Genomic DNA, 20,414 nt, shown 5'->3' with positions numbered 1-20,414 from the left:
TAGTTTTTAACAGCAAGTGTTACTGAGAGAGACTTGTGTCAGTGTCTCTGTTCCTGGTTATCCCCTTGGCTGACTGCAGTCCCCCAAAAGTATAAACTCAAGCAGCTCTAACAGACCCCAGAGGGATCACCCAGTGCCCTCACAGGGTGGTTTTGCTCAGAAACGTGCCTAGAACGCTTGGCTCTCTCCACACCGTTCACATCACAAGGGCAGCGTGTACAGTCAACAACGCACAGTTCCTTTTCCTCTCTTGCTCGCCCATTGGAAGATTCAAGACTGTGTTGATACCCAGTCCCCTCTTCCCACAGCTGTCACCCCACAGAACTTTTTGGGGTGTGGCTTCACAAGCACAGGACATGGGGAAACTGGCAAAGTGTCTGTGGGGAGAGCCTACAGCATCGTTATTCCTGAGACCACCCCCCCAGCCCCCAATACATGCCATTTCATTTCCCCCATCCATCCTGCAGAGAGCCAGGCTGGGGAAATCCACTAAGCATGGGAGGGGAAACGTGGTGAGGAGGACCATCCCGTGCTTCTGTTAGAGCAGGAAGACAGCTAGACATGAGCAGAGAAAGGGGGACACAGGCCAGATGGCAGGAATTGGGCAAAAAGAGAGGCAGGGGGCCAAATACAGGAAAATCAACATCATGTAAGCACCAGGGGTCCCGTGGGCAGAGAAAGGAAAGCAGGAACCTCTGGGCTGAGAAGTAGTCACACACTGTAGGCTGGCAAGTGCCCTGGAGGCTGACAAAAAAGCGGGAAAGGGCAGGAATCTGCAGTGTCTGAATGTAGCCTTCTGCTCACTATGACCTCATTACAACAAAATTAGCCTTGCAGATTAGAAGTACCCACCACACACCGCCGCCGTGACACTTGTGATCCAGATTAAATAAGGACGAAACTCTCTCCCACCCTCGAGAAGGTGGAGTTGGGATGAAAATCAGGGAATAGGACCCCACACCCTTCCCTCCCCAATGAACCTACCGCCCATTCATTTTTACACCCTGTGTAACCAACTTGCCAAAGAAACTCAGGGCAGCCGCTCACCTGAGCCTGCCCGCTCTCCCCTTGAGAGCGTCCTATCACTTCACAAATCCTCACTTTACTTTCTTGACCTCTGTGTCCCATCTCTGAGTTCTCTCTGCGGAGAGACAAGAACCTAATCTCCGGCAACACCCCCTCCCCTGTGGAGATACCCGAAATCACGTGTTCTGTCTCCCTGGCAGCATGGGGACTGGAGGCGACACCCACCGTTGTAGGAACTGGGCCGCGTCCGCCGTCAGCCGCTGCGTGAGGTTGTCGTAGGACATGGGCTGCTGGCTGATTTCGTGGTCCCTCATCAGGAAGCAGTTCAGGGGCCGGAAGTAATGGAGGAAGGCCAGCAGGAGGACGAGGATCAGGGCGGCCAGGAAGAGGAGGCAGAAGAAGGCGACAGGGGGCACGCGGAGCAGCCCCAGGCACTTGAGCACCGCCAGGGTGAGCAGCGTGACGCCGATGACCTGCAGGGGCGAGAAGACCAGCAGCTGGAAGGCCGCGGTGAAGACAGTGCCGTCTCCAGGCTTGCAGTCCCTCAGGTTGGTCACCGGGAGCCCGTGGAAGTAGTCGAAGCCGTGGCTTAAGGGGTGGTGGCAGAAGTCGGTTCTGTTCTGACAGCTGGTCCCCAGGTGCCACTTCCCTGAGCAGACAAATGGGCGGCACGTTTAGTCCCAGTGAACACCCTGACGTGAAGGTCCACCGCCGGCCCCCACGCACAGCACAGTGGGCTCTTTCTGCACATCCATCCGCCAAACCCTAGTCGACCACGTTCACTTCCTTTCCCACAAACCGTCCTTTCCCTCCACCCACCATCCATTTTATCGACTGAACTATCTATCCCTGTCTCCATCAACTATCTCACCTATCTTTCCATCTGTCACCCATCCATCCACACACGTACACAGGGAAGGATGCCCATCTACACACTCAAATAGCACACACAGAAGCATGGTGCTTTAATTTAGAACCGAAATCATGTCTTCCCTATTTACAGTTGTGCAAACTGTGTCAGCAGTGTCACCCTTAAGAAGGCTGCTCTCGCGCCCTCCCCACCCTTGCACTCATCTCGTCCCAGTCCTCGCCTCCCCCTCAGCGGCCCGTACCTATCAGAGCTGTTGAATAGCCTTGAGTCTTCAGAAGCTTGGCGAATGTAATCTCACTGGGGGGAAGTCCTCCAGAAGAGGCCGAGAAGAGGAAAACCCCCACCTGGGACTGAGATGCCATCCCTGAAGCAGGAGAAATCAGCCATTAAGACGGGAGAGCCATCAAGACTGGCTGGAGGACCAGGGCCACAGTAACGAAGCCGGGAGGTTACCTGATCGGATGGGATAGCGGCCGGTCAAGAAGGCCGCCCTGCTGGGCGTGCACAGGGGCGAGGCCGCCAGGTGCTGAGTGAGTTTCACCCCCTCGTTGGCCAACCGGTCAATGCTGGGAGTCCTGGAACAAAAGACTCACGTCATCCATCGTGACCTTGGAAAGAAAGCCTTCTCTGTGGCTTCGTAAAGCGAGTCACTTCGCAGGAATATGGGGACGCTGAGGGCTGTGTGCAGTTGGGGAGGGGAGGGGGAGGGGAGCAGTGACACACAGCCAAGATTCAGAGTGAGAACAAAGCCCCGCGGGGGACAACGGGGTCCAGGTCTGCCCGCTCCAGGGGCCTGAGCCCACCCTGGGAGGTTCTGAGCTTCAGTTCCCCGAGGCCTGGTTTACAAGCGAGGACCCAAGTCTCGAGGATGGGCTGCTGTGAGGAGGGGGAGGGAGATGGGTCAAAGTCTCAGCCCTCCCTCACCTGGGCCCCCTACCCTGTTCCCTTGTGCCCCCGAACGAAAGCTCTGGGGGCAGCCTGACTCTTCTCTTCTCAACCACAGCCAAAGAGCAGGTCCGACCCAGCTATCACCTGCTTTGTCTAATTTCCACGTGCCCCCAGGAAGAAGGGGGTGGTGGTGAGAGAATTCCCTGGAGAAAGAGAGAATGGGGCCCACGTACACCGGCCAGTGAACGGTAACAAAGGGGCTCACAGACTCCAGGACAGATGGACACATGCCAGTGTGAAACCACGACATGCGGTGAGTCACTCACCCTCTGTGGGCTCAGGGCTTTTAACACAAAATGAACCCCTGTTCGTGGGCTCACTTCTAGAATGACACGTTACATAAGACAGACCATCCTGGGGCCTCTTCTCCAGGAACGGCTGGGCCCAGAACCGTAGGAAGTCATGCCAGACTCCTCAGCACTGAGAAACGAAGGTCCATCAGGTCTGCGACCAGGCCGAGCGGCTATCCCACATCCCCCGACATGAACCCCAGCCCTTGCCTCTCTGCCAGGCTCTACGTCTTCTACACTTCAGTTCTGAGTGTAGATGGGACACCTCCGTCCCCATGGCCTCCTTGTCCGCTGGGAGGGGCCTGTCTCACGTGGAGAAGGCCCCTCTGTAGCCCCCACCAAGGTAGCCGCCTCCCAGTAAAGGGATGGCGTGGCTCACCGCACTCCCTGCAAGACGGCTGCCTAAGGGGTGGGGGCACGCATCTTGTCCCTTGCAGAACCTGTCTGTGCATCTGACTTAAACCTCCCAGTGACTAGACTGGGCACCGAGAAATTTGATTATTCAACGCTGTGATGTTATAAAATGTAAAATGAAAAAACATACTTCAGAAAGCAGTGGGCTCTAGGAGGAGGAGGGTATAGCTCAGTGGTAAGGTGCTTGTCTGGCATGCACAAGGTCCTGGGTTCAATCCCCAGTACCTCCATTAAATGAACAAATAAACCTGATTACACGCATCTCCCACCTCCCCGCAAAATAAAAAAGAACAACTAGAAATCAGCGGACTCTCATAAGGAGAGCAAGACAGATTTAGGGTAATACGGACGTGAATTCTTTTCTGGGATTTTATAGCTTTTTTTTTTTGTTTTCTTTTGGTAACTGGTAGACTCTGAACCTTAAAGGCTTGACTGCAACTTTGTAATTAAGACAGCTTAGTAGGGAGAATTACCTGCTACCTCAGCAAACTTGAGGACTATCATGTCGAATATTAAACTAATATCTTGTGCTATTTAAAAATAATACTTCAAATGAAAAAAAGAGAAGTCATGACGTTGATTAAAAAATTAAATTAATAACAAGGTTCATATCAAAAAATGCCAAACAGTGAGAGCTAAACTTTTCACAAAATGAGGCAAAAGGTGGGGAAGGAAACATATGTGGTCCGCTAAAATTTTAAGAGAACACTGAATACTTGTTTTTTTTTAAAATCTAACAAGTGTCATAGGTCAGCACACATCTTAAATAAGAAGGAACATGTGATGCACAGATTCGGGTGGGAACTGACACATGTCTGGCTGCGTCTCACTGGCCCGCTCTCCTCCAAAGAATAATTCACTTCATTTTGTTTGATCTGACAGTAACACGGAAACGCAGTTCCCCAGAGGCGCGGTCATGCTGGTAAGACGATGAGGGTTCCCAGGGAACAAAGTGACGAAAAATCCAACCGTGCGACCCTTAGCTGTCCATCGTCCTGAGCTTCAGAGAGTAATTATTCATAGATCTTACAAGAAAATTCTAGTGGAACCCTCCTCTCCTTTAATTCCGTTCGCAATAGTCATGTGCGACATGAAGCCCTGCAAAGACTCAGCATTATGTCAACCCTCCTCCGTGATCATAAAGAGATTTAAAAAACTTAAGGGAAAGTTAAAAAAGAAAAAAAAGAGAGAGAGAAGGTGCAACACTAATGCCAATATTCTTCTGCAAAAGGACCGACTTCGATTCTAAACCAAAGGGACCCACGCAACGCCTGTCCTCTGTCCCTGAGTCCGGTTCCTGTTGTGTGTTTTGTTTTTCCTCCCACTGCCGTCTGCCCTGGTCCTTGGAAAGTTCTGTCATCATCAAACGTGCCCCGTGTCCTTGGGACAGCTGTCCCCAGCCTGCCCATCCAGAACAGCCTGGGCCAGAGCAGGAAGCAGGTCGGGAGGTGCAAATGAGCGGTTCACACGCCGGGTGGCACGGGGCCCCGCTGGGACCAGAGCCACACGCCGAAAAAGAAGGCAAAACACAAGAAGTGAACCAAACGGAGTTAAAACGAGGGAGTGAAAAAGCAGCGTAGTAGCGGCGAGGAAGAAAGAATGACTGTGAATGTCTCCCCAGTGCGCCTTTGGAGTTTATCCAACCGCCAACGGTGATTCCAACAGGAAACGCCATCACACCTCCCTTCCTGACGCCCGTATGTGTAACGTCACACGCCCAGGTGTGCAGTCTGGGGGGCGGTAAACGTCTCCACGCGGCCTGTGCCCTGCGAACCCGTGTCCCCCGTCATGGGGTGACGCCCTACGAAGGGAGGCCTGTGTTCATACGGCAGCCGCGTCGCCCCACCTGAGGGTCTTGTTTCCATAGCAACCAGGATCCCCAATGCCAAGGTCATCCGCCATGAACAGGACGAAGTTGGGCCTTGACTTCGCATGGCTCCGGGCCCCACACAGGAACAGGATCACGAGCAGAAGGGTCCTCATCTTCCTGCAGAGGGCAGAGGGGAAGATTCGCGTGAGGGGTGCTGGCGGCGTGAGGGGGACCCTTCTCCTTCTCTGGGACCCTCCCCTCTCCTTCTAGAAGAGGGCGCTCTCTACCCGCACCCTGCCAGCCCCGGACCATGCGGGCTCCAAACTGAATTGTAGCCTCTGTTTCCTGCATGGTTGTTTCCAAAACCAAACATGCCCTTCTCCCTGGATCGTCGTGCGACCTCTCCTTTCTATCCCAAACTGAAATACAGACTCTGTCTGGAGAAATGAAAGCACAATCATGTCTTTACGGAAGGCGGGCTCTGTCACCCGCTAACCATGGAAAGACAGTCATTCCGGGGCCATCAAACTCTCAATGTGAAATGGTTTCTAAAATTAGCTGTAAGTGTCAGAGTAGCAGCCTTTACAAGGCAACATGTACACGTGGGCCTGACGCAAACCTTTCCAAACTCCAGGTACGCAAAGTTCAGAGCCTGGGGCAGCTCTGGGCGCCAGCTCACGGGGGGCAGCCAGCACACCGGAGGAGGGGAACCCGTTCACCCAACACCCACCCGATGGCACTGCACTCTGGTCGGGAACTACGGGCTGCAGGACTCTGGGAGAAGACACCGCTGGAAGGTGCACACCTGGAACTCCCTCCCTGATGCCCACAGAAACGGCCCAGTGAATACTCAGAAGAGGGACAGGACCTGCCAGGATCGGCGCAGCCGGGGGCAGAAGCCTCCTCAGGCCTCATCCCTTGGGTGCGGTTAAATGCCCACGGGCCAGACCAAGGGGCCAGGCTGAAGGACGCACCCACCCGAGCTCGCTCTCACCCCAAGAGAACTCAGGACTCAGGCAAGCGAGACAAGACCTTAGCAGAACCTATGGCATCGGGAACTCACTGGGGTGTGGAGGGGCCTGGGACACATGGATCCCACCAGAGCTGTGGGTCTCTGCATGAGGCATGACAGCCACGTGGAGCCGGAATCCTGTGGTGGTTTCGTTTGAGAAAACAACATGGTGCTGCCTTCCAAGGACACCTGGACGCCAACCCAGCCACCCCGACGTTCGTCCTCCGCATTCTTGTATCTGTTTCCTTCTTCTCCATCAAGCTGACCCTCACACCTGGTGTGGGAGGCGGCCGACAGCCCTGTCCGCAAACACATTCACGCCTGCATCCCTGGACCCTCTAACTGTGTTACCTTACGTGGCAAAAGGGGCTTTGCAGACGGGATGAAAGCTCTGGAGATGGGAAAATTCTCCTGGATTTTGCAACTGGGCCCTTTTGAGCACTGCTGGCCCTCTGTTCTCTCTTTGTGCTTTGACTCTCAACACGGGGTCTCAGGAGCACAAAGGACGCCTGTCAGCGTGTGCCCTGGCAGAACCACCTGGCCTTAGTCTGCACTCCCCTTTCCCATCACACCAGCATTGCTTGCCACCCTCAGCTCCCCCAGAGAGAGTCTCAGAGGATGCCAGAAGCTGCTTCTCTGGGAACACACTCTTTGACACTAAACAGCTAATATTTGGTCACTGAGCAAATGAGTAAAGACAGCTTCTGTGGATGTAAGATTGGAAGGTTTCTCTCCTTCCTACCTGGACGGGAGGCACCATGAGGGCCGTGGCTGGTTGAACAAGTACCAAAGAAAACTGCATGAAACCAAGAATCCACGTTCACTCTGTTGAATTAAAACTCCTCCCTCTGACTCAACGAAAGAGAAAATGAGAAAGGTCAGGAAAGTCTGTTTTCAGGAGTTGCAGCAGTTGCAATGACCCTACTGTGGGTAACAGGGAGGACTTAGAATTTAGCACCTGTCTCTAAATATACAGCGTGAGACACCCAAGAGGTTCTGAAGATTACTGAGGATGCCCATTCGTGATGCCTGCGAAATGCTTAGGGCTGGGGGCTCAGGGCTCCCTACACGGCTTTGACGGCATGAAAACTAGTACCAGCAACACAGAGAAGAGTGTGCTTCCCGACCTCCTGCCTTCCCTAAGAAGGCAGCCTAGAGCTTTCAGACCCAAGAAATCAACGGCCAAGACGCCGTGGTCGTGTGTTTCTAAGGACTTCACATTACCGTGGTTCACTTTATGTAGAAAATAAACAAAATGTCGTATTTTACAACCACAGTTTTCTGGGTGCTTTGCCTACATCTTCATCAAGTCACCTCCGTGAAGAAAATAAGAACACCTATTTGTCACATGACTGAGCAGACAGTGATCAGGGTTTCTCAGCCTTGGAAGCACTGACATTCGGGACAGGATGATTCTCAGTGGGGGGAGATGGGACGATTCCCCGTGATGGGGCCTGGGCAGCTCCCTGGCGGGTGTTCAGCAGTGTCCCTGGCCTCCACCCACTCCATGCCTGGAGCCCACCCTCTCACCCTGTGTCATGACAACCAAAATGTCTCCAGACACTGCCACCTATCCCCTGGGGGACACAATCACCCCCAGTGGAGAACCACCCATTTACTATCCGCCTGTCACTCTTCTCACCGTCTATAAAATCATCAGTGAAACTTTGCTCCTGGACGTAACATGATTACAACTCACTCCCTGTGCTCTCACAGGCGGGCAGCTTGGCTTCTGTGTGAGGATTTGGAAAGTGCAACCCATCAGAATGACTGAACTTCTCCTCGCGCCCACAAGCACATGTTCAATGCTAACACATAACGTTCCCCGGCTATAACATCCCCCCACCGGTCACAGAAGTCCTTGGATTCCTGCGCACATGGGCAACACTCTCCCAGGGGCTCTTCAAAGAGGACCCGAGCCCCCGAATATTCCTTCTCCTCTTGCCTGATCTCGCTCATCTGTCTCTGGTCCTCGCGGCCCATCTCCCCAGCTGTGCCTTTTCATCAGAGATTCCTTCTCCAGTCATCTTGCCCGGACGAAAGGATCCTCACCCCCAGGCGAGGACAACTTGGAGCTACACCTTTCTCTCTCTCGATCAGTCTCCCCACTCATCTACCCCCCTTCCAAAGACCTTTCCATAAATGCAAACTCGGCACCCTCGCCCTTCCTCTAAAGATAACGAGCCAGGGAAATGTGACCATTCCATCTGCACTTCTAGGAACCACCCTCTCATTCCCAACTCTCTCTCCAGTGCTCTCTTGGGTGGCTTTTCTGTTTCTTGGGAGGTAGAGGAAGAAGTGGAGGCTTAAGAGTCAGGGGTCTCAGCTCAGGCCGGCAGTCATGAGGTCTTGGGCAACAAGCATGATCTACTTGGGTGAGTTGTGTATCACCGAGATGCCATCTGTGGCATCGAGCAGTCCACTGAGAGGCTGGAAATAGAGGGTTTCCATGAAGTCAGGATCTCACAAAGACATACCCATACTCCACTTCATTACAGCTTTAGTCACAATAGTCAAGATACAGAGACAACCTTAGCATCCAGGGATGGATGAATGGATAAAGAGAATTCTATGGTATCATGGAATGTTAGTCAGCCTCAAAAAGAGGGAAACCCGGCCATGTGCAACAACATGGATACATCTGGAGAACGTTATCCTAAGGGAAATAAGCCAACAGCAGAATCACATAAAATACATGATCTCACTCATGTGTGGAATCTAAAAAAAATGTTGAATTCACAGAAGCAGAGGGTATAATGGTGGTTGCCATGGGTCAAGGCGGGAGGAGAAATGGGGGGATGTTGGTCCAAGGGTATAAACTTCCAGTTAGAAGATGAGCAACTTCTGAGAAGTAACACACAGCAAGGTAACTAGTTAATAATACTGTACTATTGACTTGAAATATGCTTAAACAGTAGATCTTAAGCATTCTTCTAACCATTTAAAAAAAAAAACCTGTTAACTATGTGAGGTGACGAATGTGTTAATTAATTTGACTGTGGTAATCACTGTATAATGTATACCTATATCGAATCGCTGTATTTTCATTTTAAATACATACAATTTTACTGGCCAATTATACCTTAATTAAGCTTGAAAAAAAAAGAACATTCCCTTCCTCCAAGAATAAAAGAAATAAAAAGCTTCCAAAATGATGCAGTGCGAGACAAATGTAACTTTTTGGGAGTATTCTAATCTACCTATACCCCTGCAACTAAAATTCATTCACTGACAGTTCAACCAGATCCATTTCAATTTAACAAATGCTTATGGGATTAAGAACTGGCAAAGAGACATCATGACAGTCTCGTGGTGGTTTCATGGTTGAATGAGACACAGAACCGCTCTGCAAGGACCCAACTGGCCCAGGGAGGGAGTCCGTGAGCCCAGAACCCACTAAAACGAGCAGCAGACTGACAGACGGGGTCCCTGCAGATTAGATCTCAATGCTGGCTCCCCTACTTCCTAGCAGAGAAACCATGGGGTGTTCATTAGCCTCTTGGTCGACATTTTCTTCTGTAAAATGGGGATGACTGTGAGGATAACATGGTGTACGTACCACTATGATTCAGTTAGGGACTCACAGGGGCCACGACTTGTTAGTTGTAGCTATCAGCACTGTCACTACAGTTCTGTGTAACCAATAATAAGTAGCAGAATAAAGCTTTAAAGAAAATGTGGGGGGCAACTAAAAGATGGCCTAATGACACCAACCCTGGGATTCACATCTTGCATAACCCCCTCCCCGTGGCTGGACCTTGCAACTCGGTCCCAACCAACAGAAGATGGACATAGTGGTGGGACATCACTTCTGTGATTAGGTTGCAAAACACGATAACCTCTATCTTTTTAGCAGATTCTACCTCATGCTGGATTTTGATGAACTGAGTTGCCACACTGGAGAGATCCCATGACGAGGAACTGAGGGAGGCCAGCTTGGGACTCTCAGGCCAACAGCCTACAAGGAACTCAACCCTGCCCACAACCATCTCAGTGAGGTTATAAATGGACCCTGCCCGCATTGAACCATCACATGAGACCACCGCCCTGGCTGGTACCTTCATCAGAGCAGAAGAGCATGCTAAGCTGTGCCTGGGTTCCCGACCCATAGTGCCTGGGAGATAACAAATGTCTGTTGCATTAAGCTGCTAAGTTTGGGATGGGGTCATTTGTTACACAGCAGTAGATAACTAATACAAAGTATAACAGCTGAAGATGAGGAGTTCAGTTGTGTTGATGAGGATCTGAAAAAAGCTTTCCATGGTGGTGACTCACAAGGTCATGATGGACCCATTTTAAGAAAATGTTTCATTATGAGTAAGTGGTCAGAATTTATGTCAGTAATTTAGAGATACGTGGCTCAGCTCAACAAACATGTAAAAAATGAATTTGTTTTACAATTGAAAATTGAAAATGCTAGAAGAGGAAGAAAGTCCGTAGCAGCCCAGACAGATGTGGTTAAGAGATTAAACGGAGCAAAACTCAGGCTCTGTGTGAGTCTCAAGTAAAGTTCCACCCCAAATCCAGCTCTTCAGACACCTGCTTTGGGCTACTCTGCTTTTACTGCACACAAAAACTGAATCTGATTTTTTGTTTCCAAATAAAATTTTTCTTCTATATTGACTTACAGGCTAAGCATACAGAAGGAAAAAACAAACAAACATAAACCAGCTATTCGGAGAACCACTCAGCTACAGTATTTCTCTCCATGGTTTGATTTTTTTTTTTTTCCTGTGCTTGTGTCAACGGCTGAATGCACAGCACTGCTGTGACTGCGTGCCTTGGTGGGTTTTTTTTGGTTTGTTTTCTGTTCTTTCATGCAAAACTGTCTTTTCTCCTACTATGAGGGGGGGGGGGAAGTCTAAGAAATAGCAGGGGTCAGACAGGGAGGGTGTAGTCAGCCTACTAAGGATATTCCTCTTTATCTAGAAGTGATGGAGGGACTGTGAAGATTTTAATCAGGGAGTGAAAGGCAGGTTTGATTTCCTTTCTCAGATGGTCCTTCTGCTACTCTGTGATGGACAGACGGGCAGAAGCTGTGGCGGATGTGAAGATGATGGCCATGACCCTACAAAGAGGGTGGTACCCAGACGAGGTGGGGAGAGGCGACAGAGCAGAACAGAACTGCACTGAGATGCCATCAATAGAGCTTGGTAACTGACTAGAGAGGAAGTGTCAGAAAGAAAGGGCGTATATGTGCGTGACTGGGACATGACGCTGTACACCAGAAACTGACACATTGTAACTGACTACCCTTCAATAAAAAATAAAATAAAATAAAATAAGGTAAAAGATTTAAAAAGAGAGGGCAGTGAACGGTACTTCACACTTGCTCTGTGGAACAAGATTGCGGCTGTTAGCCGTCAAACAGCACCAGGAGGGCAGAAAACACGTAGGATTTAAGATTTTGAACCCTCTCTGTGCCAAGATGTCACCGTCTTAAGAATCCATTCTATATACGTGTGCCCTTTGGAAAAAAAAAAAAATCATTTCAACTTTCTGTGTTTTCAGTGAGAGGGCTAGTTCAGGTGTAGAACTTTTTAACTGAAATCCAACAGGGTAAAACCCCATTAATAATTATTAGTATCTATATTCATTTCTGAACTGCCAGATGGTTTTGGTTAGCTCGCCGGGACAGTGGAGCATTAATTATATCTCCAAAACGTGCCTGGGTAGATATTAGGGCTACCGTGAGAAATAGCAACCAGCCCAAGGGAGAATGTTTGAAATTTTACGTTTCTTAATAGCCACTTAGAATCCCCCTGCATTTACATTATTACTGTCTGAAGTAACCGGAACTTTTTTTTCCCCACAAACATGGATTAGAGCAAGGTGTTTATAAAGATGTTTCAAACTATTAAAACAGAGTTAGTTGATAAAAGTGCTTAAAAATTAAATGGAAGTGCTCCAAGATATCAAAAGTATGGCACATTAACTTCTGAAAAACAGAATAATTTCCCCTCCTGGAAAATATTAAATTATTTTTCTGAACAACCTTAATTTGGCAAAAAAGCAAGCAGAAGAAAAAAACTTTTTCAAAGAAGTAGCTATTCCTAAAACAGAATTACTATGAAGCAGAGAGACAAAAGAACATTTTCATAACTAGAGATGTAATTACATTAAATTTGTTCATTAAAGGAAAATTAACACTGCTGCTTACATAATGGAAAGTTTACCAGGGCAACCAAAATGCTCCCGATCTATTTGCTTGATGGGGAAAAGGGTTATTGAAAACAAAGAAAAACCTGTATTGCAAAGCATATTTTGTTTAGAAGAAATGCAGTTTTTGTTCAATTCAAGCTACGTATCTATGAAATTAGGTCCACAAAGTGTTGTCTAATAGATGTCCTGTTTTAAATTTGTGAAGAAAAATAGTCTGACACTAGGACAGCAAAAACCCCATCTGAATATGTGTCTAAACACTGTTTCTATTGATTTAAACACCTATTTGGATCGCTTGTGATTCTTCTAAACTAAATATTCTCATGTATTCAGTGTTTTCACTGCCTGTGCAACCCTGGCTGGTTGGTCTGGTCTCTGTGGTTTTCAGCCTACTGCAGTACACGTAGTACAATTAAATCAATGCTGTAAGGAGTATTCATAAGTAAATAATAAAATCGTGCCATTTGCAGCAACATGGATGGACCTGGAGATCGTCATTCTAAGTGAAGTGGGCAAGAAAGAGAAAGACAAATACCGTATGAGATCACTTATATGCGCAACCTAAAAAAAAAAATAAAAGATAAATGAACTTATTTACAAAACAGAAACAGACTCACAGACATAGAGAACAAACGTATGGTTACCGGAGGGGGAAGGGATAAATTGGGAGTTTGAGTTTGCCGATATTAACATACATAGAATAGATAAACAACAAGTTCTGTATAGCACAGGCAACTATATTTAATATCTTGTACTAACTTAAGGAGAAAAAGATTATGAAAATGAATATATGTATGTTCAGGTATGATGACCGAAGCATTGAGCTGTACACCAGAAACTGACACAACATTGTAAACTGACTAGACTTCAAGTTATATACATACATACACACACACATACAAATTTTTAAAAAAGAGTATTCACAAAGAAAGTTATTTTTTAAAAAGTGAGTCTTGCCCAACGTCTATGTGGACATCCGAAATCTGCAGAAGAGTTGGGGAGACACTCTGTTCTGCACGTTTGAAGCATCTGCTAGCCCTGAGTCACATCGTCCCTGGCTCCCTGGTCCAGCGGATGCAGCCCAAGACAGGAGGGAGGGCTGTCGGCAAGGAGCCCAGCGCGACGCCCCCAGCCCCCAGCCCCCAGCAGCCACCCATGAGCCATCAGCACCGGTCCCTGCAGACTGCCTCATTTCTGCCTCGTACAATAAAAGGGCTCCTCGCGTGCCTAACACCCCATGCTGTTTCTGCCCCCCACACCTGATGTTTCTTCTCCATGTCTGCCTGGAAACGAGTCTGCATGGTTTGCTCATTAGATAGAAGACATACAAGCTCTCAAGGCATCATCGCACAGCAGAACATTCCAGGAAAACCGTGAAAACTGGAGTCTGAGGAGCATTTGACACTGGATCCTATTTGACCTCCTGAAAAGCATTCCTCCCCACCTCCCAGTTGTCAGAGTTCATCTCTGGGTACCTCAAGCTGCACGAGGTGTCCCAGCAAAGGTCCAAGACAGAGAAACAGAAAAGGCTGATGTAATGGCACAGAAGTGACTGCACCTGTCAGGAGATGAGGTCCCTGCCGGTCCAGTCCAGGAGCCGGGGAACTTCTCAAGCAAAGGTACTAACTGTCCTGCCATCTCTTAAAGACCCCACCACGTCAGGCCCCTGAAAGGCCCCTGGAGTTCAGACCAGCAGAAAAATACTAAATCCAACCCTGGTGGGGAAAAGGAGGGCAGAAGGCTTCAGAATGAGGCAGCAAGAACAACTCAGCCCCTTCAGACGGCATCAAACTGCCAAGCTCCAGGTGTCTGTTTTATACAGGTCCCCACCAATGCAACAGGCTGTGCACTGTACCCATTTTACAGGTGAGCAAAGTGAGGCTGAAAGGTGACATCACCCGCTGGAGGACATGTGGCGAGTGGATGAGTGCAGGAGTCACATTTCAGCTCCGTGGGACCCCAGATCCATTTAGAGAGACAGGTCCTGAGAGCTGCCCAGACAAGAGTGTGCCGTAGTGACTGCCCGGGACGTAGGCGGGGCCACGTGTGCCTGGAGGGAGGATTCGATTATACTTCGTACATGGCTGCATTATTTATTTTATGACCCATGGAGTCAGCTGAAAATTATTTGCAACTGTGATAAAATCCACATAACAAAATTTACCATCTTCTTTTTCCTTTTTGTTTTTTTATGTTTCCTTTTTGTTTTCCTTGTGTTTTTTAATGGAGATACTGGGGATTGGACCCAGGACCTCGTGCATGCTAAGCATGTGTTCTACCACTTAGCTATTCCCATCCCCCAAAATTTACCATCATAATCATTTTTAAGCGTACAGCTGAGGACCACGAAGTACGTTCACCTCGTTAAAAACCATCACCACCCTCTATCTTCAGAACTTTTCACCCTGCAAAACTGAAACTCTATCACCATTAAATGACACCCCCCCCCCAACAGTTTCTGATCGCCTTGCCCAGGGCACCCACCAGTCTCCTTTCTGTCTCCCTGAATCTGATGACTGCAGGTGCCTCCTGCCAGTGGACTCGCACAGGATTTGTCCTTTGGTGTCTGATGTGTGTCACTGACCACAATATCCTCATGGTTCACCTGTGTCGTAGCATGTGTCAGAATCTTCCCCCTTTTTAAGGCCGAATCACATCCTGTTGTGGGGATGGACCACATTTTGTTTACGCACTCCTCTGCTGAGGGCAACTGAGTAATTTTAAAAGATAAAATAGACAGTGAGACACCAAATCATTAATCACGATTAACGCTAACCCTGGACTTTTGACCACTATTACACAGTTTTCTTGTTTTTTGGGCTGTCTGCAGGATTCACATCTGAGAACACCTACAGATTTAGAAATAATTACGGAATGCACGTGTTCGTAACACGTGTGATCACTCTGAGCTGCACACAGCTCTGAACAGAAAATACTTCACTTACGTACATTATGAACAACTGGAATGCTTTTATTCATTTTATCTGTGAGTCATTATTCATAGTAACGACTCACTGAATTCTTTTTTTAAATTCTTTTTACTGATTTATAATCATTTTACAATGTTGTGTCAAATTCCAGTGTAGAGCACAATTTTTCAGTTATACATGAACATATATATATATTCATTGTCAAATTTTTTCTCTGTGAGCTACCATAAGATCTTGTATGTATTTCCCTGTGCTATACAGTATAATCTTGTTTATCTATTCTACATTTTGAAATCCCAGTCTGTCCCTTCCCACCCCCCCGCCCCCTTGGCAACCACAAGTTTGCATTCTATGTCTATGAGTCTGTTTCTGTTTGGTATTTATGTTCTTTTTTTTTTTTTTTTTTTTTTTAGATTCCACATATGAGCAATCTCATATGGTATTTTTCTTTCTCTTTCTGCCTTTCTTCACTTAGAATGACGTTCTCCAGGAGCATCCATGTTGCTGCAAATGGCGTTATGTTGTCGGTTTTTATGACTGAGTAGTATTCCATTGTATAAATATACCACCTCTTCTTTATCCAGTCACCTGTTGATGGACATTTAGGCTGTTTCTGTGTCTTGGCTATTGTAAACAGTGCTGCTGTGAACGTTGGGGTGCAGGTGTCTTTTTGAAGTAGGGTTCCTTCTGGATATAAGCCCAGGAGCGGGATTCCTGGGTCACGTAAGTCTATTCCTAGAGTTCTGAGGTATCTCCATACTGTTTTCCACAGTGGCTGCACCAAACTGCATTCCCACCAGCAGCGCAGGAGGGTTCTCCTTTCTCCACAGCCTCTCCAGCATTTGTCGTTTGTGGATTTTTGAATGATGGCCATTCTGACTGGTGTGAGGTGATACCTCATTGCAGTTTTGATTTGCATTTCTCTGATAATTAGTCATATTGAACATTTTTTCATGTGCCTATTGATCGTTTGTATGTCTTCCTTGGAGAACTGCTTGTTTAGGTCTTCTGCCCATTTTTGGATTGGGTTGTTTATTTTTTTCTTATTGAGTCGTATGGGCTGCTTATATATTCTGGAGATCAAGCCTTTGTCGGTTTCATTTGCAAAAAAATTTTTCCCATTCCATAGGTTGTCTTCTTGTTTTAGTTATGGTTTCCTTTGCTGTGCAGAAGCTTGTAAGTTTCATTAGGTCCCATTTGTTTATTCTTGCTTTTATTTCTATTGCTTGAGTAGACTGTTCTAGGAGAACATTTTTGAGATGTATGTGAGATAATGTTTTTTCTATATTTTCTTCTAGGAGGTTTATTGTATCTTGTCTTATGTTTGAGTCTTTGATCTATTTTGAGTTTATTTTTGTGTATGGTGTAAGGGAGGGTTCTAGCTTCATTGCTTTACATGCTGCTGTCCAGGTTTCCAACACCATTTGCTGGAGAGACTGTCTTTATTCCATTGTATATTCTTGCCTCCTTTGTTGAAGATTAGTTGACGAAAAGTTTGTGGGTTCATTTCTGGGCACTCTATTCTGTTCCATTGGTCTATATGTCGGTTTTTGTACCAATACCATGCTGTCTTGATGACTTTAGCTCTGTAGTATTGTCTGAAGTCTGGGAGAGTTATTCCTCCAGCCTGTTTCTTTCTCTTCAGTAATGCTTTGGCAATTCTAGGTCTTTGATGGTTCCATATAAATTTTATTATGATTTGTTGTAGTTCTGGACTCACTGAATTCTTAAATAACGGAAAAACAAAAAGGCACTTTGGGCACAGTATATATATATATATATACACACACATACACACACAAACACACACACTATATGTATGTGTATACCATATACACATATATACATAGAATTACAAAAATGCAACATATATATATATATATATATATATATATATATATATATATATATATAGTGACAAGCAGTATGACAAAATATGCTTCTGTCTCAGTTGATAAATAGATTACACACATGCACACATATATCACCCTAGGTTAATACGTTGAAACGTCTGTGAACATCAATGCTTCATAAACGGTACTACCTTCATGTCTTCCCCAAATTTCACAAAGGAGATTTTTGTTGCTGCTGATGCATTATTTACATTCTGAGGAGTTGAACCTCTTGCAGCTGGACACTGACATCGAAAGGCTCGCTTCTGAGACAAAAGAAGATGAGCCATTTCCGTACTCCGCACGTCATAACCCGTCACTACCGTGAGCAAATGTTCAGTCCTGTCCCGTGCTCCCCGGAAGACACCTGACGTCACAGAGCTTTGATGAAGGATGTTTTGTGAAAAGTGTTATTTTGTAAGGAGTGCATTGTCTTTTAAGGTAAGAGGTCATCTTAACCCTTGGATACACTTCTTCCCCCTCTGAATGAAAAAGCAAAGTGCCTTCTGAGATGGAGCTGTGCTATAAAGACCAGAATCCAGCACAGTGATAGACGTTGACGAACCACAGAGAAAATCCCTGCTAACGCTTCATCTCCTTTCGTTTTCATACGCTTTGGAAGACTGAAAAATTTTAAAACAGCATTCTGTACGGGGGTTCAAAGTTCTGGCAGTCAGAGAGGCATCCCGTGGATGAAGCCGGCGGGAAGCGAGCAGACGTCGCCTGCTACAACTGTACACGCCCCTCCTCTGTGCCCGCACCTTTCCGCTCGGAAGCCACTGGACTGAGTCCGTGAGTGGGATTCTCACATTGCTGTCTCCGCATTCCGCATCCCAGCAAGGTCCCCAAGGCTCGCGATGCGGCCTCTTGGGGCTTTGGCCGAAGCACCCGTGGAAATGGCACTCACCGTAACACAGCTCCCCTGTCCTATCCACCACGGGGGTCTTGGCAAAAGCGAACGCAAACTGGAGCGGGAACCTTAGCAGCCTCTTCCGCTCAGAGAAGAGGGCTCAGAAACCAGCCAAGGCAGAGGAAGTCACAGACTCCAACAGAGCTAAACGTCGTCCCTTTGCTGTCTCCGAAACCACCCTCTGTGTTTCAAGATGGTTAAAAAATAAATGGAAAAAAGCCCAATAAATGTCTGGTTAAGCAGAACGCACGTGTTAAGCGTCAGGAGTCTATGAACGGAGCGCTTCCCCTCCCAGCGCACTCAGGTGTTCGGGGAATGGCACCCCACGCATCTCTCTGCTCTGTTTCCTCCAAGAGCCCCCCGTTCACAGCAGTTCCCCAGCTCCTGGCCTCTGGGCTCGGGGTCTGAGTTTGCTTCCCCAGATCCACACTGTCTGTCTGTTTGCCTTCAGACCCCAAATACCCTTCCAGGACACCCCGAGAACACAAATGTTGACAGCACATCTCTGTCCACTCGAGACACAGGTGCACAGTGGAAAACGTTCAAAGAAAAGAAGCAGAGTGGGGAGGGTATAGCTCAGTGGTACAGTGTGTGCTCAGCATGCACAAGGTCCTGGGTTGAATCCCCAGTACCTCGGTTAAAAAAAAATCAATCAGTAAAAACCTAATTACCTCCTCCCCCCAAAAAAATTTTAAAAAAGAAAAGAAATAGGACATGAAAGAAGCATTCAGCATTCACTGCACTTAGATGTACAAAGCCAAAGGAGACCACTCCCTGCCCTGCTCACATTGACGAGATAAAGCACGAAGGCTCAAAATCACCACGACTCTCTTGATTGTGGAATAATTCACGTCCTATCAACCCCCCCATGCAGACCACTGGGAAGTGGACCACTCACTGGCACAGAGTCCATTCTGTAAGTTGTGTACCCAACACCTCCATCTAGGGCCAGAACGTTTCTATCACCCCCAAAAGAAAACCCTGCGTCCACTAAGCACTCACTGCCCCATTTCCCCCTCCCACCGGCCCTTGGCAACTGCTACCTTGCCTTCTCTATGGATTTGCCAATTCTGGATATTTGCTATTAAGGAAATCATACAGTATGTGGTCTTCTGTGTCTGCTTTTCTCATCTCTCATCTCTTCTCTCTTCTGTGTCTGCTTCTCTCATCATGTGTTCAAGGTTCATCCACACTGAAGGCTGTGTCAGTGCTTCTGTCCTTTTCAGGGCTGAGTAATATTCCCCTGTGTAGGGCCATGACACATTTTGTGTATCCATGCATCTGCTGATGGACATCTGTGTTGCTTCCACTTTAGGGATATTTTAACTAGTGCTGCAATGAACATGGATGTACAGGGTTTTGTTTCAACACCTGTTTACAAGTCTTTTGGGTGGGTATCTAGGAGTGGGGGGGTGGGGCTGGGTCATGTGGAAATTCTATGTTTGACTAACTGAGGAACTGCCAGACCGTTTTCCACAGTGGCTGCACCACTTCACCTTCTCACCAGCAACAGGAGGCTCTCAGTGAAAATCATCATCTTCTTTTTAACCCATCGGGAAGCTGAGGATGCCATGAAACGGACATGAACCAGAGCCGAGGCTGTGGTGACACTTCCTGCAAAGCTGAGATCCTTGGTTGCTCGCATCCCTGGTGGGGGGAGTGGGGAGGAGGGCGATGCCAGTTGAAATGGAAAGCTCTGTTTGGCTGCGTGGAGGCTGATAGGCATGGAAAGCCAGGATCCTGAGAAGGTCCAGACAGCCAGCCAGCCAGCCAGCCATTTACACCCAACCCTTGGACCCATTTCTACAAATCTGCACTCACCCCCTGGGTGGTGGTACACCAGGGCTGCGTGGGACAGGAAACAGAGCCCCACTCCCCAAGGCACTCTGAGCTTTCACCACGGGCAGTCACCCGTGTCCCTGCCCCCCAGCCAGGATGGGAACGTGAGATCACCAAAACCACGGCAGGAGAGGGAACAGGACCTTTCCTGAAAGACCCAACGAGCCAGCAGCCAGGCTCTAAAGCAGAGAAATACCTGTGAACCTCATGCATACTCAGCTCCCGAGCCTTTAAAAAAGGGGAAGAATGGACCCTGCATTCAAGTCCTTGAAGCCAGAGGGAACTGGCCCTAATTAATATTTCTACAGAT

General features: G+C 47.8%; 1 protein-coding gene across 7 annotated transcripts in view; it reads right to left on the bottom strand.

The window, feature by feature from the left end:
- The window catches only part of STS (steroid sulfatase), a 138,717-nt gene that overhangs the window by 71,480 nt on the left and 46,823 nt on the right, over window positions 1-20,414 (bottom strand). For all 7 annotated transcript variants that reach the window (XM_006195403.3, XM_032475314.1, XM_032475317.1 and 4 more), the window contains 4 exons: window positions 5,396-5,536; window positions 2,351-2,472; window positions 2,139-2,261; window positions 1,252-1,675 (listed from right to left, as the gene is read on the bottom strand). In XM_006195403.3, coding sequence (XP_006195465.2) covers window positions 1,252-1,675; window positions 2,139-2,261; window positions 2,351-2,472; window positions 5,396-5,536 — 810 coding nt within the window. The remainder of the gene's footprint in view (window positions 1-1,251; window positions 1,676-2,138; window positions 2,262-2,350; window positions 2,473-5,395; window positions 5,537-20,414) is intronic.

The sequence above is a fragment of the Camelus ferus genome, chromosome X (assembly GCF_009834535.1).
Source record: "Camelus ferus isolate YT-003-E chromosome X, BCGSAC_Cfer_1.0, whole genome shotgun sequence".
Classification (NCBI taxonomy): domain Eukaryota; kingdom Metazoa; phylum Chordata; class Mammalia; order Artiodactyla; family Camelidae; genus Camelus; species Camelus ferus.
Note: the sequence above shows the minus strand (reverse complement) of the source record. Positions and strands in the feature narration are given on the sequence as shown.